The sequence below is a fragment of the Hirundo rustica genome, chromosome 3 (assembly GCF_015227805.2).
Source record: "Hirundo rustica isolate bHirRus1 chromosome 3, bHirRus1.pri.v3, whole genome shotgun sequence".
In the NCBI taxonomy this organism is placed as follows: Eukaryota; Metazoa; Chordata; class Aves; order Passeriformes; family Hirundinidae; genus Hirundo; species Hirundo rustica.
The window spans coordinates 54,799,010-54,813,755 of record NC_053452.1 but is presented as its reverse complement, the minus strand read 5'-3'; the positions used below and the strand labels follow the sequence as shown (position 1 = coordinate 54,813,755).

Sequence of the window (14,746 nt, the reverse complement as noted above, 5' to 3'; positions counted from 1 at the left end):
TAATTGGATGTGATTTTTTTTTTTTTTTAGAAAGGCTTTCCTTTAAATCCTTTTGCCTGGACTGTGGAGACTACCATATAACACAGTAAAAGGAAGGGAAAACTCTCTCTGCTTTAGATTCACTTTAGATTTTATATCCATATGAAATGAAGTGGGTGGATTGTACTTTGTCATACATTTCACTTCATCCTGTCGAAACAGAAATATCTCTGTTCAGTATCTACTATGAGGCTATCTAAAGGCTAGAGTCTCTTCTATTTGCTTGGTGATTTATATCTGATAATAGTGCCTTTTCTTGGACCCATAGAATATGCCCATCCTACTTGAGAAGCTACATTAGGATACAGTATCCTTTCCATTACAACATTATTGTAGATGTGTGTATGAGGGTTTTATGGGAGGAAATAAAAGCTTGATTCTGACAGCTCTGTAGTTCAAACTAGCAGATTTGCTTTCATCTGTTTTGTAAGGCTTATGTTTGTGTTCATTTTTAGCATTGTTTTCAGTGAAAAGAACAAGACTAAGTTCATCTTCAGCTGTGAAGACCAGAGGGAAGCAGCTGCCTGGTGCCTGATAGCTCAGTTCCATAGGAGGAGATTTCTTTCCTCAGTTGCAGCTCCTTAATATTATACCCATCATCTTGGTAGTGGAGGTGGTTCATGTGTTCCCATTAGACCCCAGAGAGCTTGTTAGACGCTTGCTAATTCTCTTTGGCAGTGTTCGGGATCTGAACATTCTCCTAAAGTAGTTCATTGAAAAGAAAGTGATCTTCAAACACCCAGATTAATAAATTTAATTTCACTGCCTGTTGCAGTGCCTGGAAGCAATGAGCCTTTCATGACCCCTGGACAAATGCCTAACAGTGGAATACAAGATATGTATAACCAGAGTCCATCTGGAGCAATGTCCAACATGAGCATGAGCCAGCGACAGCAGTTCTCTTACGGAAGTGGCTATGACAGGAGGTGAGTCAATCTCCGGGAAAAAGCAAAGCCCATCAGTGAAAATGATCCTCTCTCTTCTCTTTTCATTTTACCATTCCACCTTGCAGAGAACATAGCAACCTACATTTCCTACGGCACCTTACTAAATCACTGGGAGTCAAACCACTGGTAATGACTGAGTTCAGCTGTTCACAGATACTAATTAGGAGGAATTTTCACGCCTTAGAAGTCACTCAGGCTGCAGCAGATCAGCTCACGGGTGTCTTTGACGGCTGCCTTCAGCTGGCGGCTGGGCTGGGCTATGATGGCATAAAGTAGCACTTGAGTTGGTCTCCTGGCCATGTATTCAGTTAAACAGTTGCTGGTTGGCTTTTAATGAAAAAATAAAATGCACAGTCTAAATGTGTCTGATTTGTGGTCTGGGAGTGAATTGCCTTTGGAGAGTCTGGAGTCATTGTCAGAGCTGTAGCAGCATCAGTCTTGCAGTGTTTCCAGCAGGATTCTTGTAAGTTTGTCCTTCAGTGAAGCACATAAAATAAATCTGGTCCTCTTCTGTTTATCTGGGGAAAGGCTTTGGAAAAAAAAAAAGTAGTAAAATCACTGATGTCTAAGCATTGGTGGAGCAAGCAGAATGTTTGGGGAGTGTTTGGATTATATCAAGTATTCTGGCAGATTTTGCTGCTCTGGCCATATTCCATAAAATGCTTTTACTTTCATTAGGCTGTGTACTTAGCTTCTCGTTTTGTTTCCTGATGGTAGACAGAGTGGTGCAGTGTGGGTCTCTGAAGTGTAAGGGCAGAGTAGTTCTCAGTCACTAGTTTTAAGTAGTGGATGTGTCAGGTAAAACAAATATAATCACGCTGTTCAATAGGTCACATTGGGGAGTTGATGAGAGTAAGGGCTCCAGTGGAAGGTGTTAAGCGAATGTTTTCTTTAGGGGGCATGATTTATTTTAATTTGTTGACAAATTTGGAAAAGAAGTACTTTTTACAGAATGGGGTTTCCTTTGTCGTTTTTTAGGTCGGATCATGGGCTGGTTCCTGAAGGCAGTATGGTACTAGCTGGTAAAAGCAACATGGTGCCTTCAGACAGTGACCCAAGCGTGTTCTCTCCTAATTGTTACCCTTGCCTGCAGAGGTGAACACTGATTATCGGTTTGAAATACACACAGTAACCAGCTAACGAGCACTAGCAGTGCACATAGTGAGAGCACACAGGCAGAGCATGTGGCCTCTTGGTGTGTTACTGCTGTTTTGCTTGCCTTGTTTAGGCTTTTGCCGTTGGTTCAGTTTCTTGTAGGGGAGCAGAGGCTTGTGTGAGTTGACTTTCTGTAGTAATAGAATCAGAGATGTTAGAGAAGGAGTATACATCCTACCTTGTGTATCTGCTGCTCAGCACAGGACTAGAACATAGTTACAGGCCCAAGTTCTTCAGAGCAGCATTAAATGGTACCGCTTCTGAAGTGTCCACAATTTCACCTGGCTTGTGGTTATCCTGAGGCTAATAAACTGAACATTTAGAAAGCCTTCCCTTATGTATAACATATGTGTACCTTTGCTGAATTTTATGTTACTGCATGTACTCTTGGACAGCTACAGACAACTCCCATCATTTATTTTGTTCTTTTAACTGGCATTGGGTAATTTCTCTCCATTCATGTCATAATTTTAGGAGATCCTGAAATGCTATTTCTTTCTCTCTGGTCATCTCTTTTTAAAAAACAATTAGTTTTCTATGCTTTTGGAAAAATGTGGTCCCATTAGTTCTTTTAACATGTCAGGTTCCCCAGTTCTCTGTTTCTGTGACTCTCCCTGATAAATTACTTCCAAATTATCCTTTAATTGTTGATGTGTTCTCACTGGTAGTGTACAGAGAGGAATTACTGACATATTAGCCTGCAATACAGTGTTATTTATCAGTCTTAATGCTTTCCAAATACTTGATTTCAGCAACGTAAATTTCATTCAGATGTGCTAAAAATGCACTGTAGTGCTCCTCACAGGTAAGTTTCCAAGTGCAACACAACTTTGTTTCTTACTGTGTATGCTTCACTATGTAGCTTTGATTAAAAATTACACAAACATTAGCCAAATTATGAATACTGGTTTTGCTCACTTTAAATTGACATATTCTTGAATCATCCAGAAAGTAGCTTGCTATTAGGCTGGCATTCTAAAACACAAGAATTTTTACCTGCAACCTTTGAGATGTACACCAGATACTTCCCCACCAAGGTTGGGCTGCCCCATGTCTGCAGCTGCCTTTCTTACCTCTTTGCTGACCATACCCTCTTCTGACTGCTTCCTCTAAATCTCTCTGTTGTAGCTTCACTGCTCCTCCTTTCTTCTATGTACTTTACCTGCTTCCTTCCGCTATCAGCTCCAGCAGGGCTTCCTGCCTCAGGCTCAGGACCATACCAGACTGTACCTTCATGTTGTTTCCAGGTGGCAGATACCTTCAACGTGCAAGATTTTCAGAGGACTTTACTTTTCCTGGTGGCTTGAAAACTTCAGGAGCTCTAACTGTTGATTTGAATGCTTTGTTTTAGGCATGAACCTTATGGGCAGCAGTATCCAGGACAAGGACCTCCCTCAGGACAGCCACCATATGGAGGACATCAACCTGGAATGTATCCACAGCAGCAGGTAGTAGAGGGGAAAATGGCTATGTTTTTAACATTAGTTTAAAAAAATTCACCCCAGGATTCTGTATACATTGAAAAATTTGTTTATACAGTGTATGTCTTTGGGCACAGAGGAGCAGTGTAGTTCTGGTCAAAGTCACAGCCTGTATGGATAAGCAATGTATGTGCAGCTGTAGGAAAATGTGTTCATTACACTGGAAGAATGTAAATTCAAACAGATGTTCTGTGGCTTTGGATTGTGCATCAAGTGATTGTCCCAAGTTAATAACCAGCAGACTGGGAAAGTATGAAGCGTAGACAAGTGAAGTGACAAATAGAAGTGAAATAACAAGTGAAGGAACAAACAGAAAAGCAACTTGGATGGCAGGTTCAAGGGCCTTAACTTAATGTCATGCAGCCAAGTGAACCCAACAGAGAACTGGAACAAAGTAAAATGAGCAGCATTCTCAATGGCTTTTGGTGCTGTGGCAGGTCTTATGAGATGCCTATCTTTAATATAGATCAGAGGGCAAATTCTCACATGATGTCTCTGGTAATAATATGATACAAATACATAACAGAGAATGTTATTGGTGTTAAAAATAGTTTAAACATTTGTACATTGCAGTCTCCCCAACTCTTACAACTCAAAAATACAAATTATATTAATTAATAAGATTATTTTTTTGTTACATGTATGATTAATACCTTGTGAGCAAAATCCCACCTTAGAAGTCAATAGCAAAACTCCTGACTTCAAAAGGATCAGTTTCACTCTGTGTGTTATTAATTCAGTTCTGGTCATACAATACTTGAAGTTGGCTTCCAGAGTAGAAAGCATTTCCTTACTATTAAAAAAATGAAATGTAAACTAGTTTTGAGCCAATTTTAGATAGTTCTTTTCAGTTTGGGATGGAGTTTTACTAGGAAATTGGGGCCAGGGTTTGGGAGTGCTGTGGGGAGAAACCAAACAAGATCTTAGATTTCACTATACTAAAAACATACATTAATTTAAATTTCAGAATTTCTTGCTTATCTCTTTGGTTCATAACATCTCCAAAATGGCATAATCGAAAAACTGTCTTGTTGGTTTTTTATGACAAGCATATGCTAGCAGTCTAGGTGATTTAGTGGGGAAATTGCAAAGATATATAACAAAACAGTTTGTGATAGTCCATGCTAACGTGTGCAGGGAATATATTAACTACACGTTCATTTAAGCAAGGAGACAGCTAGAATTTGTAAAAATATGCTTGGCCCTGTCCTTACTGCTGTATATATATTTTGTACAATGACTCTTGAATGCAAAATGCATTTATGCAGAAAAGCAGTGGAGAATGAAGGACAAGGATCCTGACCAGCCTCTGCCTCTCTCTCCCATCCCCAGAGGATTCCACTTCTTCATTTAGCTAGAGATTCTGTTGCCAGTAGCTTATTTACAATTTCCTAAATCTTACTCTGAAGTGGTACAGGAGGAATGTGAAAAATGACCCTTTCAAAGCTTTATCTACAACCCGAAGGCTAGGGAATGACCTGCAAAGGAGGTGATTGGAGCTTGAACTCCTGGGGCTAATGAAACCCTTGGAGCCAGGTTTTCCAATTCTTGTATGAATGTTTACATTGCAAGAGCTGTTACGCAGCAGGTAACTTGTGTTGGTGGCTTTTTGTCCTCTGTGAGGTCTCAGAATTCCACATCTCAGTGGAGAAAGCAGTCTCAGTGTGCTGCTGAGCATATCCACAGGAGGGAGGAGCTCAAGTGCATCACTGTCCTCTGCAATGGTTCCCCCCTCTGGGGACCATTGGGCACACTGGCACTGCACGTACCAGAATGCTGGAGTGATTTTGAAAAGGCACATGCTTCATTCCTGAGTATCTGCTGTAAGCACTGAGTCACTGGCAAAACAAACACGACCTTCTGAGGTGTGGCTGCTGCCAAGTCATTTCTTGATGCATAAACTGGCCCCAAGGGTGGAATTTAGAGCAGCAAGTAGTTCATGTAAGGCTGGAAATAGGTTATTTCTCAGATAGCCAGAAAACTGTATAGCAAGTTCTAAAAAAATACTTCTATACAATACAGTAGTTGTGGTTTTATGTGCACCAAAGTTGGAAGATGACTTTATGAATCCCAGAGCTGTTTTAACTTCCCCATATTGAATACAGAGAGAATTTTATCTGATCTTAACTCTAGTGCATTAGTATACATTGTACAATGCTACTGAGCTACTGAGTTTCCGGGGGAGCTGTAACTTTGAATTTGCCATAGATCACATATTCAAAAATCACCCATTTAATTCACATTTTTTGCTTCAGAGCACTCAGATGTGGTTTGAACTGTGGAACAAACTCCCACAGGAACTAAGGACCACTGCAAACCTTACCACCTTCCCCTCAAAGAGCAACATGTCTTTTTTTTGTTCTGCCATCTTATACATAAATACATTCAAGCTTGTATGGTTTAAAAACCACTCAGCTCTCCCCAAGGTAAAACAGCTTACCTCACACAACATTCCCCATTTGAGAGGGTGAGAAACAAAGAGGGAATAAACCATAGGTGGCAGCTATTAGTTACATTGCTTAATTCATTACAGAACAGCAGGGTAAGAACCTGCATAAACTAGAACAGAATGTTTGGATGTGACCATTTGCTGTAATAATCTCAAAGTAAATTAAATCTGATAAGGATGATTTGGGAAGAAGATGGTTGCCCAAAGAGTACCATATTCCTGGAAATTACACAGAGTATCAAATGCAACAGATTGTTTTCTCCTATTAATAATAATATTAATAATAAATTTACTGTCTGTAGCCTATGTCATATTGTAAGATTCAGTGTTTCAGACCTGCATGCTTGCAGCATATCTTGTTACTTTAAGAGTTTATTCAGTGCTTGTCTCTTGAAAAGATTCACTGGGTGGTTTTGAAATTTTTTTTAATATTTTTCATTGTAGTAGACTAAGCACAAAAAAGAAGTGAAAACATTTTAGTTGGTGAGGACTGTTGCCTTTTCATGCATGTCTGAAATGACCAGTGGAATTTATTCTGACAGATGGGGAAGGAAAGGGAAAAGGAAAAAATTAGAGCAAAGCATAAGAAAATTTAGCCCAAGGATAAGCTTCCTTTTAGTATTCAGTTATAAGCGCAGCAAAACAGAGGCTTGAAATAAAGCACTGCATCAAGCCTAACCATAGCACTGTATGCCTGACTCTGGAGTCAGCACGATCCCTCTAGAACTGAGCGCCTTCGGCTTTTTGAATGAGCTTTCGTCCAGTATATTTATATTGTATGTGGAGTAGAAATGACGCCCTTCCAAAATTTTCTTTCAGAACTACAAGAGACACATGGATGGCATGTATGGGCCTCCAGCCAAACGCCACGAAGGGGATATGTATAACATGCAGTATGGCAACCAGCAGCAGGAAATGTATAACCAGTATGGCAACGCTTACACAGGGCCGGACAGGAGGCCCATGCAGGGACAGTACCCGTATCCATATAACAGGGAGAGGATGCAGGGCCCAGGACAAATGCAGCAGCATGGAATACCTCCCCAGATGATTGGTGGCCCCATGCAGTCGTCGTCCTCCAGTGAAGGTCCTCAGCAGAACATGTGGCCAACAAGAAATGATATGCCTTACCCTTACCAGAACAGGCAAGGTCCAGGAGGCCCTGCACAGGCCCCTCCGTATCCAGGGATGAATCGCACTGATGATATGATGGTACCTGACCAGAGGATAAACCACGAGAGTCAGTGGCCTTCTCATGTCAACCAACGGCAGCCTTCTTATATGTCATCCTCAGCCTCCATGCAGCCTATCACTAGACCTCCTCAGTCATCCTACCAGACACCACCCTCTATGCCAAACCACATCTCCAGAGCTCCAAGTCCAGCGTCCTTCCAGCGCTCTTTGGAAAACCGTATGTCTCCAAGCAAGTCTCCTTTCCTACCCTCCATGAAGATGCAAAAGGTTATACCCACAGTTCCAGTGTCACAGGTCACAGGACCTCCACCCCAGCCACCACCGATTAGGCGAGAGATTACCTTCCCCCCAGGCTCTGTAGAAGCATCCCAACCAGTCTTAAAACCAAGACGAAAGATTACCTCAAAAGATATTGGTAAGCATGAAAACAAAACCTAATATAAATTGTGAGGAAAGGGGCTTTGATTCTGATTTTTTTTTTCATATTTTAATATACTCTTGACAAATAGTGAACTTTGGTGACTACAATGGGATTGTCTTCAATAAAAATGTGATAACGTCTGCATCAGTGAGGATGATAGGTAAAACTCATCCCAGACAATCTGACAAGAAATGAAAGCAATATTTTATATGGAGACTTGAGGTCTTCACAAATGCATTAAAAATGAAGCTTGCCTCAGATTTCAAAATGAGATGTGTTGGAAGGTCCTTTAGAATGTCTGTTGAATCACCAGTACAGCATTTAGATTAGCAAAGCTTTCCATCTTTTTGTTCCATGAAAGCTCATGATGTTCTGCTGGGTAGTTGCAGTCTGTGCTTTCCTTGAATGGTCCATTTAATCATTCCATAGTATTTGTCCTGTTTGTTTCTCCCAAGCTTCTTACAAAGATCCCCAAGTATTTTCTTATCTTAAATTTTGGTTACATTTCTTTCTGGTTTTTTTTGGCTTTTTGGTTACATTCAAGTTCTCTTACTTGACATTTCCACATTCCTGACAGAGTATTCTACCTTTGTTTACTGATTAATTGGGTTAGTCAGTTCTTTTAAGTTTGCATGATTATTTCAAATTCAGAGTCACGAAGACTGGACCTGCTAGGATATTCTCCAGCACTAAGGCTTAGCAGCAGTTACAGAAAACTGAACAGAACTAAGCAGTGAAAATAGGGTCTTAACCAGTAACCATTTAATTTAAATTTGCATCCTCAGAGTATCACCGTTTACTCTTTCAGAACTCATTAACAGTCTCCAAGGATGCACTAATACTGTTTTACTTCTCCCTCTTCCTTTCTCCAGTAACTCCTGAGGCCTGGAGAGTGATGATGTCTCTTAAATCTGGTCTTTTGGCTGAAAGTACCTGGGCGCTAGACACTATTAATATTCTTCTGTATGATGACAGCACTGTTGCTACTTTCAACCTCTCTCAGGTAGGTGGGAAAGCATTATCCTTCTCAACTTTCCAGGGAAAGAAAAATTAAATAAGACACCCACAAAAATGCTGCTCACTTTTCCAATTTATTCTAATTAACATAAATTTTAATACTGAAAAACTTGCACTTGTTTATGATTGGTGATAGTGAGTAATGAGAGACAGATATAGGTCACATAGAGGAAATAAAGAAGCCTGAAAAAAGGATGTTTCCTGTAGAAAGGAGCATGTTGGAATATAAGAATTTTAGCACTGCCAAAAGACTAACGTGTAAATTCACAGACATAATAGTATAATCCCTCAAAATAGCAGTATGTTAGTAATCTTTCTTAATCTGTATTTCTTTAAAGACTTTGCAAAACTATATTAAACTGATTTGAAGGCTTTTTTTTTGGTGACAACTTGTCCTGTTCTATACTTCCATGTGAGACTGTCAGATTTTATTTAATTGCTTATTTTCTGTTTGGTTTCTTCTTCCAGTGAAGTAAGTTTTCACAGGAATACCAAACTGACCCTAAAGGCTAAAATCCACTGTCTATCCATACGAGGCAAGCAGCACAGGATTTAACAGTGTGTGCTTATGCCTCACTGCCTCCCAGCATTTTTCAGCTCTGCTCTAACCATTAGCCTGTTAGGTGGTAGTAATAGATGGCATGCTGATAATTCACATCATCTAAAATTTGTACAAATTAAATATTCAGTTTCTTTCCTCCATTCATTCCTTGGTTACTAATAGTGTAACTCATCATTTTTTCAATATAATGACTTTTTTTTTTAAATACAGACACAGATGGTACATTACATCCCACCTGACTTTAGAACTAGGGATATCTATAGCATGATTTATCTCACCCAGAAGAAGAGATCTAAAATAGGTCAGATGATTCATACCCTAGATATGGCCTGTAAAAGACCACTGATTATAAAAGGAATCAAGACAATTAGGTTAGGTATGTGACTAGTAAGGGTGTTGAAGTTAAACGAGGTGAATCTCCTCTGAATTCTGTCAGAAACTGTGTTAATGCACCCTATGCAAATTGCACAGAATACCAGACATACTGTAAATACATACATTCTTTTGTTATGTTTGCTTTGGACTCTCTTTCCAATGGCAGGACCATATGAAGTCTGGTAACTCCTGCAGTTCTGACAAGCATCAGTTTGTTCTTAGTTCTTTGAGAAGCTGGCAATCGTAAGAGGATGTAGAATGGACAAAGGGCTACATTTTACTGAAAACCCATTAGCCCACGATTTTAAAAAAAAAAACAAAAAACAAAACCACATTAAAAGCCAGACAATTGGGCTGAATGCATCATAACAACAAGGAATTTTTTATAATAAAGTCACTAAGCGTAAATTAATAACAAGTCCAACTACTGCTTTTCCATAAGAAAGTGATTACAAGTTAATTAAGAAGATTAAACCAAAATTAAAACTGTTTCTGAAGGGTGACTTACAGCATCAGTCTCCAATAACAATTTTTAACTACTGCCAGACAAAAATGGATCTATTCCAATAGAGATGAAATATTAATCTAGGATATCAGTACCTGGACCCTGAACTGCAGGTCCCTACGTGACAGTTGATTTTAGAGACAAAGGAGGAAAGGAAGAATTGCAAATTTTAAATATCTAATAAAAGTACAAATCAGTAAAAAATAGCCAAGTTAGGAACTTCAGTACTCTGTAAAAAAATGAAGAGTAATAGGCACTTCCAAGGGGACAGAACAGCTAAGCCAGATGTCTGCCATGGCCTAAAGGAGACATTAATAAAGTTCTGTACCTCTCGTAGCCGGTAGAGCTGAAGCAAACGGAGCCATGATAGTGGGACATTACATACTGTTTGGACAGACTCTAGAAGAATTTCTTTTGATTAACTTCTGCTATGCAGGATCTAGCCACAGCTCCACAACAGGATGAAGGAAATACTCACACATGTATGCATCAGAGTTCCTAAAAAAATTTCATGCAGACAAGAATATTTATGTGATTTTTATGTTCTTTCTTTCTTCTTCCCTCAGTTGTCTGGATTTCTTGAGCTTTTAGTAGAATATTTTAGAAAATGCCTGATTGACATTTTTGGAATCCTTATGGAATATGAAGTGGGAGATCCAGGCCACAAAGCACTTGATCACAAAGCAGCCAAGAAAGATGATAGTCAGTCCTTGGCAGAGGATACTGGAAAAGATGAGAATGACGAATGTATTGACTATTTTGATGAAGATGAGGAGGAGGGGGAAGATGAAAAGGTAGAAGGAGAAGAAAAGAGCATTGTTTTTTCCACTCCTGGTGCCATTGCTGATCCAAGTGAGAGGCCAAAACAAGCCAGTAAATTTGACAAGCTGCCAATAAAGATTGTAAAGAAAAATAATCTGTTTGTTGTTGACCGATCTGACAAACTTGGACGCGTTCAGGAATTTGATAGTGGACTTCTCCACTGGCAGCTTGGTGGTGGTGACACAACTGAGCATATCCAGACTCACTTTGAGAGCAAGATGGAGATTCCACCACGCAGGAAAGCCCCTCCTCCCTTGAACTCTCCAAGCAAAAAGAAAGACCTCGAGGGGAAAAGTGAATCTGAGGAGCAACAAGAAAAGAGTATAACAGCAACCATTGATGATGTCCTCTCAGCTCGGCCAGGAGCATTACCTGAAGACTCAAACTCTGGTTCCCAAACAGAGAGCAGTAAATTTCCCTTCGGGATCCATCAAGCCAAAAGCCACCGGAATATTAAACTGCTAGAGGACGAGCCAAGGAGCCGGGATGAGACTCCTCTATGCACCATAACTCACTGGCAAGACTCCTTGGCCAAACGCTGCATCTGTGTGTCAAATATCGTCCGTAGCTTGTCTTTTGTGCCTGGCAATGACACCGAAATGTCCAAACATCCAGGCTTGGTGCTGATCCTGGGAAAGTTGATCCTTCTTCACCACGAGCATCCAGAAAGAAAGCGAGCGCCGCAGACTTACGAGAAAGAGGAAGAGGAGGACAAAGGGGTGGCCTGCAGCAAGGATGAGTGGTGGTGGGACTGCCTCGAGGTCTTGAGGGATAATACATTGGTCACATTAGCCAACATTTCTGGGCAGCTAGACTTGTCTGCTTACACAGAAAGCATCTGTTTGCCAATTTTGGATGGCTTGCTGCACTGGATGGTGTGCCCGTCTGCAGAGGCACAGGATCCTTTTCCAACCGTGGGGCCCAACTCAGTTCTTTCGCCTCAGAGACTTGTGCTGGAGACCCTGTGTAAGCTCAGTATCCAGGACAATAATGTGGACCTTATCTTGGCCACCCCCCCATTCAGCCGTCAGGAGAAACTCTACGCTACTTTAGTTAGGTACGTTGGGGACCGCAAAAACCCGGTCTGCCGAGAAATGTCCATGGCGCTCCTATCGAACCTTGCCCAGGGGGACACATTAGCAGCAAGGGCAATAGCTGTGCAGAAGGGAAGCATTGGAAACTTGATAAGCTTCCTGGAGGATGGGGTCACTATGGCCCAGTACCAGCAGAGCCAGCATAACCTCATGCACATGCAGCCTCCGCCTCTGGAGCCGCCTAGCGTAGACATGATGTGCAGGGCAGCCAAGGCCTTGCTGGCCATGGCGAGAGTGGACGAGAACCGCTCCGAGTTCCTTTTGCACGAGGGTCGTTTGCTGGATATCTCAATATCTGCTGTCCTGAACTCTCTGGTTGCATCTGTCATCTGTGATGTACTTTTTCAGATTGGGCAGTTATGACATAAGTGAGAAGCCAAGCATGTGTGAGTGGAGATTAGAGGGTCACATATAACTGGCTGTTTTCTGTTCTTGTTTATCCAATGTAGGAAGAAGGAAAAAAAAAAGAGTCTTTGCTCCTCTGCCCCATTCACTATTTACCAATTGGGAATTAAAGAAATTATTAATTTGAACAGTTATGAAATTAATATTTGCTGTCTATGTGTATAAGTACATCTTTTTATTTTATTTTTTTTAACCAAAGTTGCTGTCTAGTACATTCAAAGGTCACACTTTTTTTTTTTTTTCCATAGATTATCCTTTTCAATGTTCTTTTCCATGTTTGTATTGCATATTTTTTGGGAAGCGAACTAGTGACTTTTTAAAAAAAATGTTATGGCAAACCATTGTATGACGGGAAAAAAAATCTCACCACTTTGAAACAAAAAGGTGAAAAATAACCAACATACCAAGTTCCTGTGTGTTTTATTTTTTCAGATAAGGAAAAAATAAAAAAAAACTTGTATACCATCACCCAAAGCTCTGTGCAATAGAAGATTCTAGTGATGTAGGTATAGGGGATCAAGGAGGGTGTCAGTCAGTAGTCAAAATCCAAAACAATACTGATTTCTCCTCAGGAGAAATGGTTACATTAGGCTAGGAGCAAAACAAAACAAAACAAGTCAAGTTAAAAGATTTTTAAACAAAACCTGAAGTTAAACATCAATTGCTTCCTCATCAGAACTGTCTTGTCTACATCTTTTTTTTTTTTTTTTGACCTTCCACAATGACAGTTCTTCACAATTCCTTTAATCATTTTTTAAAATATTTTTTTATTGCCTGAGGGCCGTGATGTATATAGAAGTTGTACATGAAACATACCCTCTTTTTTTTTTTTTTTTTTTTTTTTTTTTACAAAGTTTTTAGTTTCTTTTTCATGATGTGGTATCTACAAAGTGATAGTAGAATTATTTTTTTCTTTCATTTGGGCCATATCTCCAAAAAATAATAAAAAAAAAAAAGAAAAAAGAAAAAACCCAACACAGAAAACCAACAACTGAGGGTAATGTACAAGTTTCTGTATGTATAAAGTCATGCTCTATTTCGGGAGAGCAGCCGATCACAATTTGCTTTATAAATCAAGGTGTGGAAATGGTTACGTATGGATTGATTTAAGAAAATGGTTACCAGTCTACAGACAAAAAATATATACAGGAAAAAAAAAAAAAAAGGAAGAAACACAACTTCAAAGATTTTTCAGCGACAAGAATCTGCATTTGTATTTCAAGATAATGTAGTTAAAAAAGAAAAAAACTTGATGTAAATTCCTCCTTTTCCTCTGGCTTAATGAATTTCATTTATTCAGTATAAAATCTTTATATGTTCCACATGTTAAGAATAAATGTACATTAAATCTTGTTAAGCACTGTGATGGGTGTTCTTGAATAGTGTTCTAGTTACAGTGTGGGATATCAGAAAGCAAACTAATTACAAGAAAGAGCAATAATGATTATTCTCTTTCCCCTACTTTACTATTATGACCTTCAAAAATATTACTGCTATTGTATTGCAGAAACTTGCTCTCCTTTTAGAAAAGCCTTCTCACATCTCAGAGAAGTGTTTTTAATCATTATATATAAAACCACGAAGCCTCAAAAGGGGAAGACATGGCTGACAGGTGGTAGCTCTGACTATGCAGGTACCCAGTCTCCGTGCTGTGTTTGGGGGACTGAAGGCGGATGTTAGAAAAAATGACAAAAAACTTTGTTAAAGCAATAACCAACTGGAAGAAATCGATCTGTATTCACTACCTGTAATTCTCTCTGTTGGTTAAAGGTGCAAATACCCCAGTGATGTGGGTATTTAGAATAAACACCCACCCACTTCTCGATACTGTATGTGTCATTGCATACTTACGTGGCCTCTCATGCTGGGAGTCTCCCCTTAAAGGGGATCAGGCTTTAATAGAGCACATCCATCGTTATAATTAGTGGGAGATGGCCATTTCCCTTTCAGGAATTACCTGGTTTTATACATCCATTCTCACCTGGTGATACCTTGTTGCTGAATATTGTTCAAGCACTAATTTTTGCTATTTTATCGTGGATCATTGACTTTGTTAGTGTGATCATAAAAAGCTAATAATAATCAATTTTCCTGGAATTGCCACATAATTACACTGTTAGTGAATATCCTCCTCCCCTCTGCAATAACAATACGGAGGTACTTGAAAATTACAACCCCCTTTGGCATACTGCCCCCATTTTGTTCATATAGATTGCTATAACATTAATATATGTAAGAGAATTTCAGAGACAGGTAAAGCACATACAGTTATAAGCCAAG

General features: G+C 39.7%; 1 protein-coding gene across 6 annotated transcripts in view; it reads left to right on the top strand.

The window, feature by feature from the left end:
* ARID1B (AT-rich interaction domain 1B) overlaps positions 1 to 13,818 on the top strand; it is a 325,014-nt gene extending 311,196 nt beyond the window's left edge. For all 6 annotated transcript variants that reach the window (XM_040058344.2, XM_040058343.2, XM_040058342.2 and 3 more), the window contains 5 exons: positions 815 to 965; positions 3,493 to 3,589; positions 6,891 to 7,680; positions 8,559 to 8,689; positions 10,712 to 13,818. In XM_040058344.2, coding sequence (XP_039914278.1) covers positions 815 to 965; positions 3,493 to 3,589; positions 6,891 to 7,680; positions 8,559 to 8,689; positions 10,712 to 12,424 — 2,882 coding nt within the window. In that variant the 3' untranslated portion in view covers positions 12,425 to 13,818. The remainder of the gene's footprint in view (positions 1 to 814; positions 966 to 3,492; positions 3,590 to 6,890; positions 7,681 to 8,558; positions 8,690 to 10,711) is intronic.
* The last annotated feature ends 928 nt before the right edge of the window (positions 13,819 to 14,746 follow it).